Here is a 13,900-nt window from a genome sequence, read left to right as displayed (position 1 = left end):
GACCTGTGACAATTAAGGGAATGTAACATTCAAATTCTGTCACTAAAGCTATTGCAATGAAGTGCAATTTAAACAGTGGTAAAAAGTAAAGAGGAGGAAAACACAATTTCAAAAGAGAAAGAACATTTATAAATTTAAACCCCCAACCAGTATACAGAAAATTAAACTTTAAAGTACCACCTACTGGCGGTTTTAATTTTAAAGCATTATTTATTTTATAAAGGTAAATATAAAGGTATTTTTATTATCATTTTTGTAAAGGTAAAAAATGCACTGGAAAAAAACGATTTAAGGGGGCAAATATTGTCCCTTATTGAAAAAAGTGTGACTGCAGAGAGGGGCATCAACATCAAAGCACAATACACATACCAAGGGAAGAAAGTAATATACAAAGATCACTTGCAAAGTTAGGTTAAAGATACAAACAAAGAGGGATTCAAGCAAATAACATATCAATAACAAGGTAGAATTTACAAACTGTGAGCTGAAGAGTAATATTCAGAGAAAAAATGTTTTTAAGAGGCTTTTGAAGGAGAGAAGTGTGGATGCTTGACAGATGTCTTGAGGAAGAGCATTCCACAATATGGGAGCCACAACGCTAAAAGACCTGGCTCCCATGGTTACCAAGCTATTGAAACTGAATATGGCACATCCCTAAACAATAAAAATTGTTATTTGAATAGGCTACAGTGTTTTCTTTATTCATAACACAATGTGTGTAAAGACTAATGTTTTATGTATTTGAGATTTGGAGAAGAGTGTATTTGTCGCCAATGCCTGTGCATTAGCCTGGGTTTCCCCATACTGCCTTGAGCAGCGCGATTTTATTCACGCTGCAAGGTAGTCTGGATACCATGGACTAATTTTTCCCCTGAAATAGGGAACCAATCACAGAACGGGGAGGGAGCAGGAAGACGATGACGAAGTATATGCGACACACCGAAGCAGTTTGTTTATCTATGGATCCAACATGACAGACGTAAAAATATATGCATATTTTTAGGAACACATCTACAAAAATATGCCTGTATTTCAAGTTGATAAAATAATTTAAAATCCACATCAGTTTATTTGTGCCGACGCGCCACGCCCTCCCAGGATCGTTAACCTAGGCTACTTCCACTTTTAAAAATGCATCACAACCGCGCGCGCGCGTTCTGCTTGCAGTCGTCAAGATGGATGCTGAGGAGTTGAAGAAAAGAATAGTGGAGATTGTAAAGTTGTCGACAATACGTCATCAAAAATCAAGTCTAGTGTGTGGGAGAAATTTGGAGTTATCTGAAGAAAATATCGTGAAAGGCTTTGCTGCAAACATTTTCGTGTTGGATAGCCGCAAATGTGGAACTTCATCCCTGAGGAAGCACGCAGATAACTGGTAACAAAGCAGCTCTATCGAACGGTATTTTTCATATCTAACACTGTTAAGTATGTGTGGTGTGCAGGGTGTGTTTGAACCCAAAATTGTCAGATGTAGGCTAGACGAAATTGTGTGGCATATAGGCCTAACGTTAGTGTTGTAGCCGCGTCTGTTCGATTTGTGTGGTAACGTTAGCCATGTTCTTCATGTATCGGCCTTTTGACAGCTTCGGCTGAAGTTGTCCTTGTGTTAATGGTCGTGTAATAACTTCTGTATGACCTGGCAATAAAAATGTTTGTAAGTGTGTCTATAATGTGATAATCTAAACTGATTTTATTTCGGGTGCGAGTCGGGTGTCGGTTCTATTTTAAGCGGGTCGGTGCAGATTTTTATTAGTGCTGCTGTTGGAAAACGGGTCGGGTGCGGATTTACAAAATCGGACCCGTGCAGGACTCTCTGGTGTACACATAAATCTGACCCATCGTCGTCTTCTTCGTTGTCTGTCGCTCTACATACGTCATCTGGTATAATTGAAACGATTGGCTATGAGCTACGTACAGGCGCATTTGATAGACATTCGTAGCGCCCAATAAACGGCTCTGGGCATTCGTAAACCACGCCTCAAATACGAGAAAATGTACATGTGGTATCCAGACCACGTCTCAAAGAGAAAGTGGTCTGACGTTAGCCAGGCTACCTGTGCATAACAATTCGTCTTTTATAACACAAGTTTTTTGCCTAGTATATTAAATGACAGTAAAAACTGAGCACCCACATAGCTCTTTTGTAACCTGTTAGTTGATAAAAACTTAAAGGGTTATTATTCCATAATTTACTCACCCTCAAGCCATCCTAGGTGTATATGACTTTCCTCTTACAGCCAAACACAATCGGAGTTATGTTTAAAATATCCTGGCTCTTTCAAGCTTTATAATGGTATACCATAGATTTTGAAGCCCCAAAAAGCACATCCATGGGATTAATACCAGTTTTAATGTGTTTGAAAGCCAAATGACTTACTGAGTGATAATTCAAATAACAATTGTGTTTGTCAGGAGCTGAATAGATATACAATATTGCAATGTTGGGAAAACACTTCTTAAAAGTGAAATGATTTCTATAAATCCAATGATCAAATGCTGTTGGTCTCTGTTTTCAGCAATAGGCACATGACTGGCTGGTCTGTGTGTGCAATTCCACAAACCTGGAAGACCTTCTGAACATTTGAACTATTTGCAGTGGATGGATCGGTAAATTGAGCTTGTTGGTTGCTAGTGCTTAAAATAAAAAAAATAAAAAAAGATTATTCACACATAATCCAACAAATCAACATGCAATGATACACTTTAGTTTACCTGCATCTTTTTTCACAATACAGTATATTGAAGGTTCATTAATACAAGTCAGACAAGATTCAAGAACAACAGTTTATTGATGTAAAAATACAGTCTGTAAAATGTACATCATGTGCATGACAGTGCAATGAGAAACTCTCAGCCTTTATAAATAAAAAATAAAGTAACATGATATATTATAATTATGTATAAAATATACTTCATAGAGATATTTTAAGTCCACCATGAGTGTGACATCAAGACAAGAGAAAAGCAGAATAAGGTGAGGAGTGTGTGTGAGTGACCAAGCGTGTGTGCTGTGTCTATGCAAATGTGCGAGCGTGCATGATGTGTGCACACATGCATGACTCTCTGTGTGAGTGAGGATTAGTGTGTGTGTGTGTGTGTGTGTGTGTGTGTGTGTGTGTGTGTGTGTGTGTGTGTGTGTGTTGGGGGGAGGGGGGGATTAACCTCAGTGTGTGTCCAGCAGTGATTAGCCTGGTCAGTAAAGCTGTTGTGTATTCACTCAGGCCATTAGCATATTAATGCCGTCTCTCTTGATCTCTCTCCCTCTTTCTTTCTTTTTGCTGTTCACTATGTTGCTTTTCTTTCATTTCCATCTGCACAGATATATTGTCACAATATACCTCTGATTTGAGCCTTTGGTTGCACTTTATTTTCATAGTCCTCTTTAGACTTTCTACTAACTATAATTAGGGCCCAAGCCCTATTGTTTTCGTAAGGATTTTTAGGGCCCAAGCCCTGAAAGGGCGAAGGCCCTATTGTTTTCGGTAGGATTATTATTAGGGCCCAAGCCCTGAAAGGGCGAAGGCCCTATTGTTTTCGTTAGGATTATTATTAGGGCCCAAGCCCTGAAAGGGCGAAGGTCCCTATTGTTTCCGGTAGGATTATTATTTTTTTTTGAAAGGGCGCAGAGCCCTATTGTTTTCGTAAGGATTATTTATTAGGGCCCAAGCCCTGAAAGGGCGAATTTTTTCTTCATTATTTTTTTTTTTGCCTTTTTGCCACTTTTGGGGCCCTTAACATGCTCAAAAACTCTTGAAATTTTGCACACACACGTCAGAACCTGCGGCCATCAGGGCCGGGCTGAAGCTGGTACCGGGGCGTGGCAGGGGGGCTCGACAGCGCCCCCTGGAATGGGGTCCGAAAACTTGGTCCATAAATCAAACACGCTTGCATGTAATAATATGAAACTCAGTACACATATAGATCTCATCGGGCCGAACAACTTTCGTGCTCTAAGTTTTACAAAAGCCCAACAGGAAGTCGGTTATTATACGTTGTTTGGAAAACAAATACAATGGAATGTGAAATACTCCTCCTAGGGATTTCATCCGATCGCCACCAAACTCGGTGAGAATAAAGTCAAGACATTGAGGATGAATTCTTGCGAACAGATTTTTGATATCTCGAACGGTTTGGCCGTGGCGAGGAAACGAATTTATGGCGAATAATGGGACACAGGAAGTGTGTTATAACTTCTGCATACATTGACTGATCTTGATGAAACTTCAGCAGTGTATTCGTTGTAAGAGGCCGATCACATGGATGTGACTATTGTGAGTCAAAGTTATAGCGCCACCAACTGGCAGCAGGAAGTGTGTCACTTTCAAAATGCTTTGAAGTCACCCTCTTACTTTTACCCGATTTGCTTCAAACTTTATGTGTATAATGTAAACACACGGCAGATGTAGACCTGTGAAAGGATTATTGATATCTTAGATACTGTTGCCGTGGCAACGCATCAAATTTTAATATTCTTTTCGGATGCGTTTGAGACTCTTAGCATGCTTGAAATTGGATGAAACTCGACAGACACATAACACTTATTAGCCAGTAGACATGTGAAAAGTTTCAGAAATGGGCGTGGCAGGGGGGCTCAACAGCGCCCTCTTGAACAGGGTCTGAAAACTTGGTCCATATATCAAACACGCTTGCATGAATTAATATGAAACTCGGTACACATATAGATTTCATCGGGCCGAACAACTTTCCCTCTGTCAAGTTTCACGCCAGCCCAACAGGAAGTCGGCTATTATGGGTTGTTTGGAAAACGCTTGCTGTGGAATGTGATGTACTCCTCCTAGAGAATTCATTCAATCACCTCCAAACTCAGTCAGCATGAAGTCAAGACATTGAGAATGCTAAATTGCGGACGGATTTTTGATATCTCGAACGGTTTGGCCATAGCGAGGAAACAAATTTATGGCGAGAAAAGAGAGGAGACGAAGTGTTATAACTTCTGCATACATTAACTGATCTTGATGAAACTTTAGCAGTATGTTCGTGGTAAGAGGCAGATCAGATGGATGTAACTATTGTGAGTCAAAGTTATAGCGCCACCAACTGGCAGCAGGAAGTGTGTCACTTTCAACATGCGTTTGACAAAAGTGGGTGGGTTAGTTTTACCAACAGTTACAAAAATCAGTATATATATTTGTCTCACCGAGCCGGACAACTTTCTAATTTACAGTTATTAGCTCAGAGCAAAAGGAAGTCAGATATTTTGGTTTGAATGTGGATTTTTTGGATATTTCAGACAAACATCTCAAACTGTTTTGCTATAGTGAGGGACTAAAGTAAAGTAACATTTAAAGCCTCATCTTCTAAAAATGTAATTAAACACCATTTATTTCTATATAAAAGTATAAAAATATCACAACTAAACCCATTTTATTCTTTTTTTTTTTCAATTTAATAAATATTTATAAGTTTAAAAATAGTAATTGTACTATTTAGTCCCATAAAAGTCAAGTCATACATAGGGCTATACTGCCCTCTTGTGTTCAAAATCAGGTAGGCCTATTGTATCTACATAAAAATATACTAGGTATGTGACGGTGAGAATATTTTACCACCGGTTAATCGACGTGTGACACCGCTGGGGGCTTTTGAATCGCCAACTTAAAAACGAAAGTAAAATATGTTCGTCCACACTGACATTGATAGTGGTTGAGTGAGCGTTTCAAATGAATTCCTATGGAAGTAGGAATTAACTGAAAAACGTTCACTCTGTTCTGCTCGTTCCTCGCCGTGGATGCGCACCGTTATGAATGCCCGTGCAGCCATGAGCATTTTAGTTTAATTTTAAAATTAGCGCCTTTCGGGGGTTGATTGCTTGAAATTATTTTACAAAAGCACAATGTTGTGTTTTATTGCGACTGTACACAAATATAAGTTAACACTTTGCAGTTTGAATGTCGTCCTGTATAATGACGGAGTATGTTTTTATGTGTCCACTGTTCAATCGCGCCCACGCCACACACACACACACCCACCCACACACACACGGTTTACTATCTTTGTGGGGACTCTCCATAGATTTAATGATTTTTATACTGTACAAACTGTATATTTTATCTCCTTACACTAACCCTACCCATAAACCTACCCATCACTGAAAACTTTCTGCATTTTCACATTTCCAAAAAAACTCATTCTGTATGAAGCTTGTTTACCCATGGGGACCTCTATTTAGGTCCCCACTGTGATACGAGTCCCCATTAGTCTGTGTGCATTCAGGTTAAAGTCCCCACCGGGACAGAAAAACATGAACACACACACACACACACACACACACACACACACACACACACACACACACACACACACACACACACACACACACTCCAGCATTGCAATCTTGACATTGCAGCCTGTTCATTATAGACTTAATAAAATATAATAATAAAATGGTCAACCTAACATATAAAGATTACACTGCTCTAAATAGTCAGTAGTACAATTCGTACAATTTGAAATACTCCTCCTAGAAAATTCGTCCAATCGCCTCCAAACTCGGTCAGCATGAAGTCAAGACATTGAGGATGAAAAATTGCCAGGGGATTTTTGATATCTCGAACGGTTTGGCCGTGGCGAGGAAACGAATTTATGGCGAATAAGGGACAGAGGAAGTGTGTTATAACTTCTGCATACATTAACTGATCTTGATTAAACTTCAGCAGTGTGTTCGTTGTAAGAGGCCGATCACATTGATGTGACTATTGTGAGTCAAAGTTATAGCGCCACCAACTGGCAGCAGGAAGTGTGTCACTTTCAAAATGCTTTGAAATCACTCTCTTATTTTTACCCGATTTGCTTCAAAATTTATGTGTATAATGTAGACACACGGCAGATGTAGACCTGTGAAAGGATTATTGATATCTTAGATACTGTTGCCATGGCAACACATCAAACTTTAATATTCTTTTTTTATGTTTTTGAGACTCTTAGCATGCTTGAAATTGGATGAAACTCGACAGACACATCACATTTATTAGCCAGTAGACATGTGCAAAGTTTCAGAAACGGGTGTGGTGGAATGGCTCAGTAGCGCCACCTTTAGTCAAAAATGGGGGCTTAGTTTTTCCTAGAATCACAAAACTTGGGACGTATATTGTTCTCATCAAGCCGGACAACTTTCTAATTTATACTCCTTAGCTCCGACCAACAGAAAGTCAGATATTTTGGTTTGAATGAGGATTTTCTCCCTCTCTCTCTGCCTCTAGCCTACGTCTCTGTGTGTGTGTGTGTGTGTAGGGGGGTGGGGGTGGGGGTGGGGGTGGGGGATTTGTCTATTCCATTTAATCTTAGTTTTTCAAGGTTTCAGGGGCTTTTGGGGTCCTTAACATGCTCAAAAACTCTTGAAACTTTGCACACAGTTCAGAACCCACGCCCATCAGTGCCGGGCTGAAGCTGGTAACCGGGCGTGGCAGGGGGGCTCAACAGCGCCCCTTGAACACGGTCTGAAAACTTGGTCCATATATCAAACACACTTGCATGAATTAATATGAAACTCGGTACACATATAGATCTCATCGGGCCGAACAACTTCCGCACTCTAAGTTATTAGCTCCGTCCAACAGGAAGTCAGCTATTATGTGTTGTTTGGAGAACGCTTGCTGTGGAATTTGAAACACTCCTCCTAGAAAATTAATTAAATCGCCACCAAACTCTGTGTGCATGAAGTCAAGTCATTGTGGATGCTAAATTGCGGACGGATTTTTGATATCTCGAACGGTTTGGCCGTGGCGTGGAAACGCATTTATGGCGAGAAAAGAGAAACACGAAGTGGTATAACTTCTGCATACATTAACTGATCTTGATGAAACTTCAGCAGTGTGTTGGTGGTAAGAGGCCGATCAGATGGATGTAACTATTGTGAGTCAAAGTTATAGCGCCACCAACTGGTAGCAGGAAGTGTGTCACTTTCAAAATGTTTTTGACAAAAGTGGGGGGGTTAGGTTTACCCACAATTATAAAAATCAGTAAGTATATTGGTCTCATCGAGTCGGACAACTTTCTAATTTACAATCATTAGCTCTGACCAAGAGGAAGTCAGATATTTTGGTTTGAATGTGGATTTATTTGCAAATTCAGCCTCTGCATTTTTACCCACTCCTGCTAAGTGGTTTATTTTATTCACACCAAACTTTTTCAACATGATGAAAATACATTAAAGATGCTAAATTGTGAACGGATATTGAATATCTCAAACGGTTTTGCTATGGCGAGGGATTAAAGTAATGTCAAAAAAGGAATCAGAAAACGTCTCAGATCTTCTAAAAATTTAATTATACACTATTTATTTTTATAGACGGTTTCAACGGCAACAACATAAACAAACGTTACTGCGCATGCGCGCTTTTGTGGCCCAAACTTAACTTCCGGTAGAATCAATAACAACAGAGTTCATCTGTAGAAAGTAACAAGCAAATTACATTAGCAAGTATGTCTAGCCAGTATTATTTGGGACTACCAATAGAAGAAAAGAGCCGTTACTTGGCCAAACTTAAATGTGACAACGTTACACTACCAGATCCGTTCAACAAAATTTTGAGGCAAACATTATTTTCTACAGACCTGTCTGATTTACCGGAGGTCAGTCAGGTAAATATTTTTGAATACTTAGTCGAGAAGGAATGTGTGTACACCAGGGAGGCGTTCAAGGCATATCGCAGCTTGGATGCCTATAACTATTTTCATTCCGGAAAAGTAAAAAAAATTCTAACACACGCGGATGGAAATACCTGTGTCGTTTACGGGGAAATCGAGGCGGGTCAGACGCTTTCAAAGAGCTACTCCGCCTGGATCATTGCGAAGAAGTCCGGCGAAATCCAGAGTGGGCATTGCAACTGCATGGCAGGGTAAGTATGGCTGGCTAGCTAACATTACATTTTACAATAGCATTTAGGTACACTTTTTCAATACTTGCATTTATCCCGTTGATAAAAAGTCTATCTGTATCTATACAGCAATGGAGAGGTGTGTAGCCATGTGGGTACAATTTTGGTTGCTGCGGAGCAGTGTGTTCAGGATGGACTCCAGAGTGGCCCATCTGTCACTTCAAAACCAAGTGTTTGGTCACGGGTGACTAAAAAGGGGAGCATTTGAACAATTATTATATTTAATAACCATATCCTAGTATACTAATTCCTGTTATCCTATTTCAAATATCAGTGTACAATTGGTGGTATTTTGTACAACAATTTTCCTTAATTATTTGTATTATCATGTACAGTACAGGCCAAAAGTTTGGACACATTACTATTTTTAATGTTTTTGAAAGAAGTTTCTTCTGCTCGTCAAGCCTGCACTTATTTGATAAAAAATACAGAAAAAAAAAGTATCACAGGTTATGAAAAAATATTAAGCAGCAGAACTGTTTCCAACTTTGATAATGATTCATCATATTAGAATGATTTCTAAAGGATCATGTGATTGACTGGAGTAATGATCCTGAAAATTCAGCTTTGCATCAGAGAAATAAATGATCATTTAAAGTATAATAAATTGAAAACCAATTATTTTAAATTGTAATACTTTATCACAATATTACATTTTTTTTCTGTACTTTTGATCAAATAAATGCAGGCTTGATGAGCAGAAGAAACTTCTTTCAAAAACATTAAAAATAGTAATGTGTCCAAACTTTTGACCTGTACTGTATATTTATGTATAATGTACATTTCAAATATCCTTTCAGGCTGATCCACAACCAGTAGCTCAGTGTGATTTCTTGAAACCTGGCAAGAAGATCAAGCTACAAGCTCCCCTCTGCCTTCCCCCACTAAATCCAGATGGGTCACCAAAAAAGCTTTTTAAAGCCCTGAAAGTAAGTTATAGTTCATATATCTCTAACAAATCAGCTAGTCTAATGTAAAAAATTGAGGCAATGTAAAATTCAGTACTATATATATATATATATATATATATATATATATATATATATATATATATATATATATATATATATGGCAGTGTAGGTAAGATCTTTTCACCATTTATTTTAGGAAGTTGTGCCAGGCTGTGCTCTCTTTTCCGTCATGTGTGACAGCAGTGAGACAGACACAGCCTCCGAGTCAGGTAGTCAGGATTTCACCAGCAGTCAGGGAGAACAGGATGCTCAGGGAGAGGAACTCAACGTGTTCAGCAGCTTAGCTCAGCCCCACAGTGAGCATGATAGTGCTCTGAGCTGTCCAAAGTGCACAGCATTTTATGATGCCTTCATTAAACTGAACCCAGATCAAGTGGTGGAACTAGAGAGAAACACTAGAAAACAGAGCATAGAACCACTCTGGCATGATGCGCGCAAGCTACGCATAACAGCAAGCACAGCCAGCAAGGTGCCTCAGCGTGAGACAACTGACCCAGCTAAGTTTCTCACTGAACACCTCTACCCAAAGTTCCAGGGGAATGTGGCCACAAGGTATGGGAAGGAAAGCGAGGGTCTTGCTAAGGATCAGATTAGGGAGAGGGGCTGCATAGTGGTGGACAAAGGGTTGGTGGTGTGTGCAGGAGACCCATGGCTGGCAGCAAGCCCTGATGGTATCATTGATGACAAGCTGCTAGAGGTAAAATGCCCTATCACACTCAGTGCTTGCTCATCCCTTAATGATGCACTCACTGGCACAAACCAAGACATCAGAGTGGAGGGTGGGCAGTACATTGTGAACCCTAAAGGCCCCAGAGGTTACTACAGGCAGATACAGTTAGGGATGCACTGTCTCGGGCTGAAAACATCCTGTCTGGTTATTTGGACCCCAGCACAGCACCTGGAACTTGATGTGCCTCATGACAATGCTTTTGTCTCCACATATATGCAAAGGCTACGTAGCTTTTACTTCAAACACATGCTGCCAAAAGTTGTGGATGAATTTGTAGAGGGAAGACTGCAGTTAAGTGACAGCTACATGAAAATTGTCTCAAAAGCAGCTCAATAGTGCTGATCTGAAATCAGTTTTTACAAGAAAAAGAGGGTTTTTTTTTCCTTAAAGCATAGGTTGTTCCTGCCCTTTTTCACTTTTTACATCAAATACATAAATACATTAAAAACGGAAATTGTAGTCTATAGTACTTTATTCATCAGTCAATAAATCAGTTAATCAATAAGTCAGTTAATCAATAGTTGGTAGTGAATATATCATTTCATTTTATAGTTACAATCCATTTGAAACATTGTGATACAAGTTCAACACTACAAATATGATAATGCAATGCATGTGTTTGGTATTTTAATATATTTAATAATAAAAAAATGTAATCCTGTAGGTAAAAGTATCAAATTAAAGGGTTTGTTCATCCAAAAATGAAAATTCTGTCATTCATTTCTCTACCTCATTTCGTTCCAAACCTGTAAGACCTTCGTTCATCTTCAGAACACAAATGAAGATATTTTTGATGAAATCCGAGAGCTTTCTGTTCCTCCATTGACAGCCTAAGTAATTAAAAATAGCTTAATTTGTGTTCCGAAGATGAACAAAGTTCTTGCAGGTTTGGAACGACATGAGGGTCTTTAGGTGAACTATCCCTTTAAGTTGTGGTTAAGTCCTGCTTTATTTTGGTACAAGTGGTTTCCCCAGATTTGAAAGTGCTGCACAAACAATTAATATTTTATCTATTGTGCAAAGACTGTTATCATTTCTCCGTTTGACCATACTGACTGGCAGGGTGTTCCGCAGAATTCTGAATGACTTCAGTTTTCCTATGGCCCTTTCCACGTGGATTCTCACTCGGGACATTTTTCTAGAGTGTGTCACCTCTAATCCTGTCAATTGTTTTCTTCCCTTTGTAGATGCTGGTACATGAAGACGAACACATTTGGTGGCAAAATATTCGGGAAAATTGAAGCCTCGATCAGCCATTACATGGTCTCCTTGTTCAAGAAGGTCAATTAACCCTGAATTTTTTGTTATAACCTTGTCACTAGCACGGCCACCCCAGACTTTTGATAAAAATGTAAAAGCTCCTGTTGGACTAATACCAACAAGGAACTTCACAGTATTATGTGATTTGTAGTGGGAGTATGTGACTGCCCGTGTTTGCAAACTAGTTGGCCTCTCAATGAACACTTCAGTACAGTCTATTATACATCTAACTTGTTGGAAACCTGTAGTCTTGAAGAGGGTGGGGAGATTTCTTCTGATGTCTTTCCTGGATGGCCACCGGACAAGGCATTGTAACTCTTTAGCCATCACATCGAGCCATTCATGAAAGATGTTTGAGACAGTTCCACAACTCACTCTGAAGCGAAAAGCGAGGTCTTGATGAGTTAAGCCTAGACGAAGCTTCATCAGGACCACAAGAAACTGCTCGGGAAGGGTAAGTATGGTTGATGATGCGTTCCATGTTGTTGTCAGGTAAGTGAGGAGGGTGAAAAACACAGAAGCAGATGGTAGACCAGTGTAAAAATGAGTGTGCTTGTCATCATTTAAAATAAAATCAGACGGACTGCCAAACATATGATCTTGTAGTCGTTTTTCTTGAGATTCCAGTTTCTTCTCCAGTAAAGCCATTTTTCTTTTTAATTCAGTGTTTTCATTTTGTAGCTGGTCAATGTCTGCCATTGACAGATCTGTACCCACAGCAGTGCATCCTTCTTCAGGGTCAGCATGGGTGACCTCTAAGGAAGGTGAATCCATAGACTCAACCACAGATGGTCTCCTCTGTCTCCTCTGGTATCGCTCCAACTTCTGTGAACCATCAATGGTGTTTTTATGAGCGAAAATTGATGGAACATGATCTGGATGGCATGGGTCCACTGATGGCGCACCTAAAATAAAGACAGACACAGTTTGTGTTGACAGTATTGCACCTTGCTAGCATCATACATACATGCTTTGCATAATCCATAACTTTTCTGGTTTCATGTGCATTTCTATGATATTGACTAAAACGTATTGATTAAAAAAAATATTAGTAGCCTACTAGTACATTGAAATTAGATCAAAGTCAAATTTATTTCACAATGCACACTGTTTTAAACCAGCTTTACAGATAAAACATATCAGTGATAATGTAGTAAATTCGTCAGTGAAAATGTAGTAAAAGTCCATATAATACTTAATTTAAAGCTTCATCAGAAGAGCTATGCATTATTGTATTTGTTATGTCCCCAGAGAACAAGCCAAAGGTGACTGTTAGTTAAATAATGTAGGTTATTTGTATAGCATTGATGGAAAAACATTGTGGCTTTTATGCTTGATGGATATCAGGTATCATAACACTAGTTTAAATCATAGCTAAAGCGTATCAACTAACATTGAGCTAACGTTACTGTGTAAAATTAATGTATACAATGTTACAGCTACGTGTGTAGTAATCAATTTAGTTAAACACATAACTATTGCAGGCTTGTTACTGGTCAGCTAGCTATTATCTGTTGCTTATCATGAGTTTCTTACCTGTAACGAAGTGAGTGCTACAGATCCTTGAATTCTTGCCTGGTTGCCAAGCCTCTCTTCGCACAGCGGTGATCCAAGCTCGCCGTCTCCCTTCGTTTTTAGGAAACCGAAACATTTTTATTTTCGATAATGTATTTGTTCCAGAGGTCAGGTTGCATCCCACAGCACAACAACCTGAGCCCAACTTCAGTCTACTCATCACCTTCATTTTAATTGCGTTCGTAGTCGGCGCCATAATTATTACCAGAGAATGTCTATTATTACCGATAAACAAACACAGACCGGAAGTTAACTTCGGGCCAACGCGTAACCCTGGCAACGCGCGTGCGTCCGATGAAACCGTCTATATAAAATTATACAAATATCAGATCTAAACCCAGTTTTGGGTTTATTCAGTTTTTTTTTAATTCAAGAATTATGTACAAGTTTAAAAACAGCCAGAATGAGCTATTTAGTAAAAAGAAAAAAGTCATACATAGGGCTATACTGCCCTCTTGTGTTCAAAA

At 39.2% G+C, this 13,900-nt stretch overlaps 1 protein-coding gene across 1 annotated transcript; it reads right to left on the bottom strand.

Moving 5' to 3' along the window:
- Positions 1-11,054: 11,054 nt before the first annotated feature.
- Positions 11,055-13,664, bottom strand: LOC307162528 (uncharacterized protein). Its single transcript, XM_079877904.1, has 2 exons — positions 13,395-13,664; positions 11,055-12,763 (listed from the first exon to the last, which is right to left on the bottom strand). The coding sequence occupies exons 1-2, from the start codon at positions 13,627-13,629 to the stop codon at positions 11,547-11,549; spliced, it is 1,452 nt and encodes a 483-aa protein (XP_079734030.1). The 5' UTR covers positions 13,630-13,664; the 3' UTR covers positions 11,055-11,546.
- Between the last annotated feature and the right edge of the window lie 236 nt (positions 13,665-13,900).

Source organism: Squalius cephalus (genome assembly GCF_949319135.1).
Source record: "Squalius cephalus genome assembly, chromosome: 8".
Classification (NCBI taxonomy): domain Eukaryota; kingdom Metazoa; phylum Chordata; class Actinopteri; order Cypriniformes; family Leuciscidae; genus Squalius; species Squalius cephalus.
This window is presented reverse-complemented; position numbering and strand designations above follow the sequence as displayed.